Source organism: Hylobates moloch, unplaced genomic scaffold (genome assembly GCF_009828535.3).
Source record: "Hylobates moloch isolate HMO894 unplaced genomic scaffold, HMol_V3 SCAFFOLD_3, whole genome shotgun sequence".
In the NCBI taxonomy this organism is placed as follows: Eukaryota; Metazoa; Chordata; class Mammalia; order Primates; family Hylobatidae; genus Hylobates; species Hylobates moloch.
Genome location: NW_026652278.1, coordinates 7,355,962 through 7,368,768, shown reverse-complemented (window position 1 = coordinate 7,368,768; position 12,807 = coordinate 7,355,962). Strand labels below are relative to the sequence as shown.

The 12,807-nt window shown below is 43.9% G+C and overlaps 1 protein-coding gene across 1 annotated transcript in view; it reads right to left on the bottom strand.

Moving 5' to 3' along the window:
- ADAM12 (ADAM metallopeptidase domain 12) overlaps window positions 1-12,807 on the bottom strand; it is a 367,967-nt gene that overhangs the window by 68,217 nt on the left and 286,943 nt on the right. The window contains exon 11 of the mRNA XM_032175291.2: window positions 8,901-9,049. Within this exon, the coding sequence (XP_032031182.1) occupies window positions 8,901-9,049 (149 nt within the window). The remainder of the gene's footprint in view (window positions 1-8,900; window positions 9,050-12,807) is intronic.

Sequence of the window (12,807 nt, the reverse complement as noted above, 5' to 3'; positions counted from 1 at the left end):
CTTTGTAAATTGGAGAGTGGTCCTACTAAGTCTTATGCTCACAACTGCTTTTAGATTTGATATTTTTGATCTCTCCCCTCCCACTTTAGCTAAATTAAGCAAAGGCTTTCAGGGGAAGGCCCTGCTGGAAAGAGTTGACTGTTTGAAAGCAAATTGTTTCCCTCACCCAGGTCTCCACGGATTATGTACAGAAAAGCAGTGGACTCCGCCGCCTATTTATCTGGGTCTTCTCTGCTCTATTTTGTTTTTATTTTCTTCTATTTATTGTATTGTGTGTATTATTGCAAACTATTGTAAATCCATTGTAGAATGATGTAGAATAAACAAAAAATGAAAACGCTGCTGCTGCAATTGCTAGACTTAGTACAAAAGACAGTGGCCTCAGAGCATTCTCCCCAGAGATTTTGCCATTACACAGACGGGGAAGAGAAAACCTCACTCTGCACTTATCTAATTGTGCTGTACACACCATCCCTCTCTCCATCCACCCACCTAGCCAACGTCTATCCATCTCTCTATGTACCATCTATCTATCCATTATCCATCCATTTCCACCTACCCATTATCTGTTCATCCACCTATCCACTTACCTGTCATTGATTTATCCATTTACCCATCCTTCCTTCTTTCCATCCATCATCTGTCCATCTGTCCGTCCATCCATCCATCCATCCATCATTCCACCCACCCATTATCCATTCATCCACTGACCCATCTACCTATCATTCCACCCACCCATTATCCATTCATCCACTGACCCATCTACCTATCATCTATTTATCTATCTATCTATCCTTCCTTCCTTCCTTCCTCCCATCCATGCATCCATCATCCACCCACCCACTCACGGATCCTTTCAGTCAAGAAGTACTTACTGAGCTCTACTATGTGTCAGGCACTGTTCTAGGTGCTGGGGATTCAGCAATAAACAAAACACAAATTCCTGACTTCGTGGAGCTGAAAATGAGTCCTTTTGGATATTGTCTGTGGTAGAGAAGTCTGGAAATAACCCTTTACCCCACACTGTGGCCTCTGTGCCTGGGGAGAGGAGGAAGCCATGGGGGTAAGTGTGTGGGAGGGGGATTGCAGGATTGGCAGGAGGATTTCAGCTGAAATGTTTTCACACATGCTCTATAACAAATAACGAGCCAGTGACAGGAAAGCATTCTCTGCTGTTGGAACATGAACTGAAGGAGGTTTGCAGAATTAAATGGCTTAAAAATGGGGCTACCTCCCACCTCCCAGAGGTTGCACAGGGACATTGCTCTGTCCCGAGGCAGCTTTCATTCTCACATAAAGCCCAGATGTGTTCACGGCCACTTCCATGTGTCAAACACACTGGGAAAAAGCCGCTTGACTTTATGTCCTGGGGCTGCTACTTAGGTCGGTCTGGAAAAATGCAAGCAGTTCATTGAACACTCTGAGCTCCAGTAATACGGGTATAGTTGGCCAGGTGTGGTGGCTCACGCCTGTAATCCCAGCACTTTAGGAGGCCGAGGCAGGTGGATCACTCGAGGCCAGGAGTTTGAGACCAGCCTGGCCAACATGGTAAAAAAACACCAGGCGGGTGGTCACCCTGTAACCACTACTTGGGGGCTGAGGAAAAAACATTCGAACTGGAGGCAGAGGTTGATAATAAAATAGGTATAGTCATGTCCATCTCACTAAGTTCATCCATGGGCCAGGCGTGTGGCTCACGCCTGTATCCCAGCACTTTGGGAGGCCGAGGCTCACAGATCACTTGAGGTCAGGAGTTCCAGACCAGCCTGGCCAACATGGTGAAACCCTGTCTCTACTAAAATACAAAAATTAGCTGGGTTTGATAGTGTGCACCTGTAATCCCAGCTACTCAGGAGGCTGAGGCAGGACAATTGCTTGAACTGGGGAGGTGGAGGTTGCAGTGAGCCAAGATCGTGCCACTGTATTCCAGCCTAGGTGACAGAGCGAGACTCAGTCTCAAAAAAATAAAATTAAATTTAAAAAGTTAATCAGTGAAACAGGACACCATGAATGCAATCCTCCAGGGTCAATGTCAGTTTGTCTGCGTTCATTCCCCTAAATTGGATATTCAAGGATCAGTGTCCACGCAGAATCAGCCTCCCGAGCTTGACCTCTATTTTGTGTACAGCTTAACGGGGAGGACAATTCTACGTTGGGCAGCAGCTTTTCATATTCTAATGGAATTGCACACAAATTCCTTCAATTTCCAGTGAGCAATATCTAATTACATGGAGAAGAAACAAGAACAGGCTCTATATTGATGTGCCCTTCTTGAACTGTTCTCAAGAATCCCTCCCGCCAGTTCATTATTCCCTGTGATGTTGGGGTACAGCTGGCTCCATTACTCTGGCTGAGTAATTAAATTGATTCTAACTAGTAGTGTTTTCATCTTACCAGAGTTCCTCATTCTGTAGCTGTTCCTCCTTTCTTCTCTCTCTCTGGATAAAGATTTCCATTTTTTCACCTAACACTTTGAGGAAGGAAATGAAGATTTTCTTAAACTTTTCATTGAGAAAAAAATTATCACTCTCAAATGAAGAGTTGAGATGGAAAAATAATTCCCTTCAATTCCATCTTGGTAAAATTCCAGCATGACAAATGTATTTCATAATCTCCAACAGCACCCCAAAGTTTGAGGGAGAATTGTAATGATATGTATCTGTCCACTGATTTTCAGGAAAGCAAGTTCTACAGAGGGTGGACTTTCCCGCTACATTGAATTTCCATGAATTCCTGCCACTTCCAAAGCCCTTGGGGGATTTTTTTCACCGAAAATTGCAGTTCATTTTACCCTCTTAAAACACCTTTTCAGGCAGAAATCTCTTCCAAGAGAAATCCAGTTTTCCCACAGTATGAGGTAGGAATTTCAGGGAGTGGTCTGCCCAGCCTGTATTTAATTCTTCTGAGATCGGTTTAGACTGGACTCTATTCCAGGATATCTTTTCTGCCCGCTGCCTCTTCCAACCTTTGCTCCCTGTTTGCAATAAATTATTGGTCGCTTTTAAAAGATGTGAAATGATATTACGGTTATAGGTTTTTCTCTTTGTCTTTTAGAGGCCCACACTGAAATAACTTCTAGATGATGCTTGGTACCCAGATTGTGTGAGCAGATTTGATGAGGTGCCCTGCAGTGAGGTCCCTGAAGCCAAGGATCCTGCCTCGTGTTTCTGTGCCCCCTCCAAATCTGCTCCCCAGGATCTGGCTTCTAGAGGGTACACAGTAAATACTAGCGGAGTAAATGAGTGGCTTTGCTCCGCCTGGTGGCCAGCTGCTCGTCTGTTGACCTCATTTCCCGTAGCGAGCTTGTCCTGAGTCAGGGGCAGGGCTGCTGTCTTGTCTGCTGTCATTAGAGAAGGCTGAGGCTGGGCACGGTTGCTTACACCTGCATTCCTAGCACTATGGGAGGCCGAGGCAGGCGGATCACTTGAGGTCAGGAGTTCAAGACCAGCTCGGCCAACATGATGAAACCCCATCTCTATTAAAAATACAAAAAAACAAAAAAAATTAGCTGGGCATGGTGGTGTGTGCCTATAATCCCAGCTACTAGGGAGGCTGAGGTGGGAGGATTGCTTGAACCTGGGAGGCAGAGGTTGCAGTAAGCCGAGATTGTGTCACTGCACACTCCAGTCTGGGTGACAGGGAGAGACTCCATCTCGAAAAAAAAAAAAAAAAAGAGAGAAGGCTGACCTGGGTGGAGGCCACCTAGACCTGGGGGCACATCTGTTTGTGTTCCATGTCCAGGCAGGTGTGCCACGAATGTGTCCTGAATGGAATTAAATGGAATCGAATGGTCCAATTATACATGCTTGTGGGGAAGTAGGATGGCAACACATTCTTAAACGTGGTTATTTGATCTGGGTGTAGATTGCAAAGGTCTGACCTCAGCTTAATGTGAATGATTTGCACCCCAGGAGAGCAGGGGGTAACCCTCATTTGCTTATTTTCTCATCCTACATTACCCGAACACGCTGCCCCCTCCCCCACTCCCAGTTGGCAGCTGGGGACACACTTATCAATTGAAGCCATTTGCCAGTATAGACCCAGCAAAACCCAGACAGGCCCAAACTCCTGATTTCAGCATCCGCGTGACAACTGTGGCAGCAATTCTTTTCAGATACACATGAAGAAAATGTGAATGTGCTCCTTGGTGGCTCTCTGACGGAATCCTTAAAGGATGCTCACTATAGGAAAATGAAAAAGAAATCTCAAACCAAAAGAAGTATTTTACATCAAGTGTACAAGGCTGGAGAGGTGAGTGTGGAGCGTGGCGTGATGAGCACCTAGTGTGCTAGTGAAGGATCCTTCCTCTTCACAGTTTCCAAATGCCTATGAATTACACCAAAACTAAACTAGAATTCGCATACTATTATTACTTGTTCTTCTAAAGGAAGCCTCTCTCTTCTTTTTTGTACAGACAGAAAGCCCCTTAACTTGGCAAACTACAATATCTCAGAGGCTGCACGGTCTCCTTAAAAATGAAGAAACCTTAAAAGATAAATCAGATCATATTCCTATCTTGCCTGAAAAGCTTCAATGATGTCCCGCTGCTCTGCAGATAAGAATCCACGTTCCTGCTCTGGCCAACTGGGCTTTGCTGGCTCTGGTTCCTCCATTTCTACCCAGCATCGCTTCCCTCCAGCCCCCCACAGCCCCAAGGCTCCTGGCAGCAAGGTGTCCCCACAGCGCCCACGGGCCCATGGTCCCTGCACCTGAACTCCCTTCCTTCCATGCTTTGCAGGCTCTCCATTCCCGTCCTCCTTTTGGCCTCCCCCAAACCCCCACTTAAAGTGGGCTCCCTCACCCCATGTTTCCTCTTTGTCCTCTTCCTTTGCTTCCTTCACAGCACTCCTTCCAACCTGCAATTTATTACTTTTATTTTTTTATTTAAAAAATAAAGACAGGGTCTTGCTATGTTGCCCATGCTGGTCTTGAACTCCTGGCCTCAAGCAATCCTCCTGCCTTGGCCTCCCAAAGTGCTGAGATTACAGGCGTGAACCACCACATCTGGCCCAAACTGCAAGTTTTAAACTTTCCATTTTTCGACTGTTTTCACCACTAGAACACCAGTTCCATGAGGGCAAGAAACATGCTTGTCCTGTTCACAGCTGTGTCCCTAACACCTATCAGTGTGTAACAGTGGCAGGTGCTCAGTGAATATGACTTGCAGATTTACCTACCCCACCTGAGGAGATGGCCCTATTCCTCCAGCTCTCATTTAGCAGAAAACTTTCTGCAAAAAAAAAAGGAATCTGTAAGAGTAATTTTTTGAATGTTAATATTGCCTTTTTTCCTACTCTAGGAAGTGACATTTACTATTATGCTAAATATTCTTTGCTATGAGTGTTCAAGTCATTCACAATTTTCTTACTCCCATAAATGCAGCATACATAGCCCTCACCTCCCTAAGACCAAGGGCTCCAAGCTCATTAATGGATAAACTCAACTGAGTTAAACTCCCACATGAATCCCCAGATACTGCTTTTGCCAAAGAGTCATTTCCAAGACAGGTCTTAAATGTTCAGAGACATAAAACACACACTGTTACACACACTTAAAGCCTTGCAGTAATTAATGATACAATCCATAAGGAACCCCCTCCAACCATCCCTGCAATGTGCAACTGAAGTCACACAAGACTCAGGTTGAAATAGGACTCTATCCTTATATTTACAGGACTCAGGTCCCATTTGTCAGTGACAGCAGTTGGTTAATGTTTTCAGAGTTAGGATTCTGGAATGTTTTGATAAAGAATAAACAAGGTATATGAGGGGATATCCTTTTCTCCTTTAAGCCATCTACAGTACTTGGTTCTTTTTGATTTTGAGATGTTAATATCATTAAAACAGTTTACCGATTCATCTCCGCATCACCTTTGGAGCTGAGACTGAATTTAACTGACATCCTCAAGCCTCTATCAGTGGTGGGAGGAGGGACAGAGGCTGGCTGGTGTTTGGATGTGGGCCAGTTTAAAGTGAGCCATCACACAGAAACTGTGGACATGCTGCTGAGTGACTGCTAAGGGCACTGGGAGTCTTTCCAGCAATGATGAGTAGGAATTCTGAAAAAAGCCTTTAACTTTTTGATAGTTCCAACATCCCTGTAAGCTCAGTAATAATATACCACCTTTGTGGAATGATTTACAATTTACAGACATGTGATCTCATTGAGTCCATTCTCCCACTCTCTCGGAGACACTGTGAGGTAAGAGAACCACCACTTTGAGATAATTCCGGAGCAGCCGGGAAAACTCCACCCCGGGTGATGGATGACTGCGGGTTGACTGGGCTGCTCGACCTCCCCCTCACTGTGGGCTTTTGTGATTAATTCACCTACTTGCTTAGGAAGTTGCTTTCAATCTGAGAAAATTAAAAACACCACTCTCTGGACAGGAATGTGGGATCATAAATGAGAAGCAAATAGAAAAGATTTACACAAAAGCACAAGCTCAGCAAAAGAGAAAACTCAGAAATTGCTAATATGGTATAAATCAAATAAAGGCTATTAGCAAACCCCCGTAAGGGGAAGAAAAAGCCTTTTAAATGATTTGTTCAGCTCTTAACAATACCATTACTACCTATGGTGTTCGAATACCTCCAGGGCAATCTGGCTTGCATTCTTCAGCACTGCCATGAAGACTTTCCAATTGGAAAAGATTTAGATAAAACCATATAGAGTGCCAGAAAATATGCCTTGCTATTGTGCCTTCAGAATTATATAATTTTTAGAGCTGTAGAGTCTTCATCATCTATGCATTCCTCCCCACAAGCACAGGGGTCAAAAATGTTTGTTTAATATGTGAATAAGTGGGTGGAGAGACAGATGGAAAGAAAGGAGGAAGGAAGGGTGGATGGGTGGATGGATAGATGGTTGGATGGGTGGATGAAGACTGACTCACTCATCTTATTGATGAAGAATGTAAGAGCCAGGGGGTTACTAATCTGCCTCTATTATTTTAAAATTGGTGTGAGAATTGGGACAACCAGATCTCTTCAAGTCCAGTGTTCTTGATCTAGGTTTTCCTCTCTTCCGTTGGTTTATCAATAATTAAAAAACATTAACAATATTAACAATATGATCTTCTTAGTCATGGGAAGCCATTTCTGGAGGCCCATAGGCTAATGTATTTGTGCCCATCTAATGGTCAGGGAAATTAGACACAGAGTGCATTTTTTATGGCTATGAGTTCATTGAGAGTGAGAAAACACGAACGCCACTCAGTTGCACATGAGTCTCCTGCCAAACTCACTGTCTGAAGGTCACCCAGCGTGTGGCCCGGCATCACGATCGGGGCTTGTGAAATGTTGGAAACAGAAGGCATCTATAGGCCCTTGGCCCAACCTTATACCCTATGAAGGAAATCCTTGCCCCAAATGTCCAGCAAACAATTATTGTGCCTCTGCTCAGACACCTTTAGTGACTAGGAACATATTACTTTTTAGGGTGGCCTCCCTTTTGGAGAGACACACGTGTTAGTATCTTGAGTTTTGCAATATTTCATTTCCTATTGGTTGGTACTTTGACTTTGTGTACAGATCCTTGGTTTATGTCATTACACACTCACAGAGCAACTTCCTCAACAAAGTCTTGGTGACTCCCTTGAATTATGCTTAAGAGGGAACCACAAGCAGAAAGATGTCCCTGAAGACTGTGCAAATGGGGGCGATGAACACGAAGAATCAGTCACTTGCTGTAAGAAGATGCCTCCTGATGGCTCCCATGAAATGACAATCCCCTGATGAGCTATGTGGTTCTGTTCAGTCCTTGTTTCAAGGGCAACTCAGTGCCCTACAGACTATTTCCCAGGAGGCCCACAAGGCTATTGCTTGAAAAAGCACAGACACATTCTTTAACAATTCCTCCCTCTACTGGGTCTTTTAAACCGCAGTAGCAGGTATCCCCTCACACCACGCTTGTCCCCTGGCCAGCAAGTCTTCACAGAGATGAGTCACTGGGCTGCTCAGAGCACTTGCCTCTTGCCCCAGTGTCTCGTTTTGGGAAACCCAGAGAGCAGGCTTGGGCTGGAACGTTCCATGAAAGTCAGTGTTTATAAGGTTTCAAGGTATAATAAAGAAGATAGCATTGTATCCAGCGCATGCTGCCCGTTACTAATGAGAATCTTCTTAAACTAGCACAAAGTTCTAGTTTGGGATAGGCCCTTTAGAGATATAAAAACACATCGGAATCTCTAATCCCTCCAAGGTACATCTGTTTCCACTTCATTTGAACACTCCAAATAATGGAACTGTCTTGCTCTTTTCTGGTTGAACCAAGTCTGGAGTGTCAGGAAAGCATTAAATAAGGAAGAGCATCATAATTTATCAAAGCAGAGAAATCATTTCATTTAAACCTCTAAGATCTGGTGAGGTGATGTGATGTCAGAGGCACAGACACTACAAACCCCCAAGCTACCGACTTCAGAGACACCCTAGGGCCAACCCCGGGGGAAGAAATACCTTCTACCCAGCACCCTCTGAAGACATGTGGCCCATCTCCACTCTGCCCAGTGAGTTTACACGTGGCCCATCTCCACTCTGCCCAGGCTTTCAGACGGCTGGCTCCTGGGACTGCCTGGCAGCTGGAGCCGTAGGCTCAAATAAACAACACTTGCTGGGACAGGAAGATAATTAGTGATTTCTAAACACAGACAGCATCCATCCCCACCATTCCTCAAGGAGAGGTCAGCCCTCTTCCTTGAACACACCATGTAGCATTGCCATCTGGCTACTCATGGCTCTCCATGAGTAGCACAGGCCACTCTTGCTACTTGGGAAGGAATTACTTTTTGGAAGCTTCCCTGGGTGCTCTGACCAGAAAACCAGGGACACTTTGACTCATCTGGTTCCCAACACACACTTCAAGCTATGCACACTGTCAAAGCAGATGGAAGCGATGGTACTTGCCCGGTGGAAGGGGTCATGATGCAGCCGCCTTTCTCAGCCGCCATTTGACAGCTACAGCCCCTCTCCAGTGTGTCATGATTCATCCCGAAATTGTGGCCCAGCTCGTGTGCCACGGTCACGGCTGCACCAAGGGGACTGTCTGAATGGTCCTCAAAGAAAACACAAAAGCACAGGTGTATAATTCATATCTCCTTGGCCTTATTTCCCAGGCCTTCCTCCCCACAGAAATATACCTTTCATTAACATTTGACTTAATGTAATTCCTTATAAGGGACCAAGGTAAAATGCTATCATTTAGTTTAAACTTAAAAAAGATATAATTTGACATTTCATTAAGCCAGCTTGGGGTCCTTTCTGCTGAGGAATGTCTGTATGCCGCACGTGTACGTATGTGATTCTTTATGTTTTTATATGACATCTTCAAGGCAGGGTCTCCATCCTGCTTCCTACAAATTGCCCCTCAAAACTCTTCCATTGAATGAAGCAAAAAGTCATCCTGCATTATAAGAAAAGCTCATTCCTTCATGGGCAATAGAAGTATCATTTTACCCTTGATTGAGATGATGCTGGTATAAAGCTGACAGGTGCAAGCACGCTTAATGACATTCTAAATGAGCCCTGAGAGGTTGTCATTGAGCCTGCCTCTTCCTGTGTGCTTGGTCAGGGAGGACGATTGGAAAATTCACAATACTTCATAATAAATCTGACCACATTGAGTCATCTGCTTGAAGAGCCATTCATTTAAGATTATAATCCAGTTATATCTTATTCTTGCTGGCTTTGTGTTGCCAGGCAGACTTGGGAAATGGGAGGTGTCCTGATTCTCTGACTCTTGCGGCTGGGGGTTCATTAACCTTTTGCTTGGATGTGGAAGGTGGCTTCTCCATTCAACAAGCACTACTTGGCGACCCCTAACTTAGTGGAGTGCCTGGATGGCTGGGCTCAAACAGATACTAGAAATTAACTAAAAAAATATAGTTACTTAACTTTTACAAACTGAAATTAGTTAATTAGCATATATGACCTACAGAAACAGTGCCTATATACAACATTTCTGAAAAGGCCTGTATACCATGGAGTAAGGAAAATACCTTGTTTGAATCTTGCTTTGTGCTACTTAGGAAAGAGATAAGATGTTTTCCAAGAGGCTTCCAAGAAACAGTGCTGCTATGCTTTGAATGTTTGTTCCCTCCAAAATGCATGCTCAAGCTTAATCCCAACATGGCAGTATTGGACGTGGGGCCTTCAAGAAGTGATTGGGTCAGGCCAGGTGCGATGGCTCAAGCCTGTAATCCCAGCACTTTGGGAGGCTGAGGCAGGGGGATCATGAGGTCAGGCGATCAAGACCATCCTGGCTAACACAGTTAAACCCTGTCTCTGCTAAAAATACAAAAAATTAGCCGGGCGTGGTGGCGGGCGCCTGTAGTCTCAGCTACTTGGGAGGCTGAGGCAGGAGAATGGCGTGAACCCGGGAGGCGGAGCTTGCAGTGAGCCGAGATCCCGCCACTGCACTCCAGCCTGGGTGACAGAGCGAGACTCTATCTCAAAAAATAATAATAATAAAAAATAAAAAATAACAATAAAATAAAAAAAAAGAAGTGATTGGGTCATGAGGACTCCGCCCTCATAATGTATTAATCCATTTATGGACTAATGGGTTAATGCATTCATGGGTTATCATGAGAGTGGGACCAGTGGCTTTATAAGAAGAAGAGGGACCTGAGCTAGTTCGTTCAGCCCCCTTGCCATGTGATGCCCTGCACTGCCCTGGGACTCTTCAGAGAGTCCTCACCCTCAAGAAGCCCTATGAGGTGTGCCCCCCTACCTTGAACTTCTCAGTCTCTGTAACTGTAAGAAACAAATTCCGTTTCTTTATAAATTGCCCAGTTTCAAGTATTCTGTTAGAATCAACAGAAAATGGGCTAAAACAAACATGATACTGCATTTCAGGGAGCACACTGATACAGACAGCCTGTGTGAGGCCCCTGGATAAAAGTGTGCTCATGCAAGATCTTACAGGTTTGTTGACAGTGTTTACAACGAGGCTTCTGTCTAAGAAAACAGTGGCATATCCAGGAACCAAGATAATCTTAGAGTAGATGAAATTCCTAATAAATTACTTTGTTTAGATTTTAGAGTTTCCTGTTGTAGGAAGCTTTACAAATATGTTTCAGGAAATCGGTTCTCGAAAATAACACAATGGTGAAGAGAATGTAGTCAGTCTAAGAACATGGGGGCTGAAGTTACCATGCCCTGGGACAAAATTCAAGGGATTCATCCTTAAAAAATATTCTTCTGATTCTTTTGTGTCATTGAATATCTTGGTTTTTAGTTGACAGATTGTTTTATATTCTTTCATGCATCAATGATTATAAACAGAATGTCTCTTAAAAGACCTTGATAAACAGTTTACATTTGTAGTAAGAAAACAAGTCTCTTTATTCATGCTATTAATATTATTTCCAAATCAAGGCAGTTTTAGGCCAGTTAGATATAAAGGAATGACTTTCAGTTACTAAAATTAATGATTTGCTCTATATTGAAAAATACAGAAATGGTACTACAATCCTATTTTCAATTTTATGAGGATCTCTGCTTCCTTGCTACATTGCTTCCTTCCTCTTAGATTTGCGAGTGCTCTAATGAAGCATAGTCACACGGGATGCCCGTGAATGTAACTTTAGACACACAGGAGAAGAAAGTGAGTCTAGAAGTTTTTAGTCTGGTCAAGATGTTGATCTTGCCGATTTCATGACTTTTGTAGAAATCAAAGGTGCTGAGGCATTTTTATCCTATTTGATGTTTCTGTTATATGTGGAACGTGTAAGCAGTGTGTCTAAGGATGATGTTAACTGCTGTCAAATTGCTAAAACATATCTCCTGATAATTAACTTTGATCTTCAATTGATTCTTATTGCGTGACACATAATTTGCTTATATTTCCCACATTCATTTTCATATATCTTTTTGAAAAATAGCCTTCCCTGTATCCTTTTAAAGAAGGAATTTTCATCAAATGCTTGTATGGAAATGGAATAAGGGACACGAGCTGAAGAAAGCCGCTCACTCTGGTGAGATGGGTTACAGGCCCATTTCAGCACCACACAGCAGCAGAACTTACCGTGCTTGTGAAGAATTGAGTTCCAGCTCTAAAAAATATATGATGCCAACTTTAAGTGGCAAAGTCAGTAGCAACTGACCATAGAACCATGAAACAGAAAATTATTCCCTCTTAAAAATGTACAGTCTGCTCTGTAAAAATAGAGTTGGGATCTGACTTGAAATGAACCTGGCATCAACAAAACCCAAACTTGCCAAGGACCTGCCAGGGTGGAGATCACATGCAGGCCCTCCGTGTCCACAGAAAACAAGGCAGTCACCGCTCAAGCCGGAAATCCAGTAAGTGGGGGCAATCCCTCCATGCAGCTTTGACCCTTAGTGCAGGCTTACATTAATGACCAATCTCTGAACCCAGAGAAGAGGGAAATGTTCGTTCCGCATATTCATGAAGAAGATCTGATTAGGCAGTATGTGGAGAGAAAGTAATCATCAGCAGAACATAACTCCTTCCACTATGTAATACAACTGAACAGTCACACATGTTCTGTTTAAAAAACATGGAGGGACTCACAGTTTCTTGGGAGGGCAGAGTTCTGTTTGTTTAATGGACATGGAAGAATGGTCTCTGAGGATACTCCCTGTCTGAGGTCTGGTGCAGAGGAGACACTAAATTTTCAGAGCGGGGACAGCGTAGGGTGAAAACCTCTCCTTTAACTATGTGATGAAGTGGAGCACAAGCCCCCTGCGGGCCAGCCCATCAAAGCTACCTCCCTCCTACATTCATAACGAGCCCCAGGTAGTCTTCTCATTGTATTTCCTTTCACAAACATATATAGCTTATATGTGA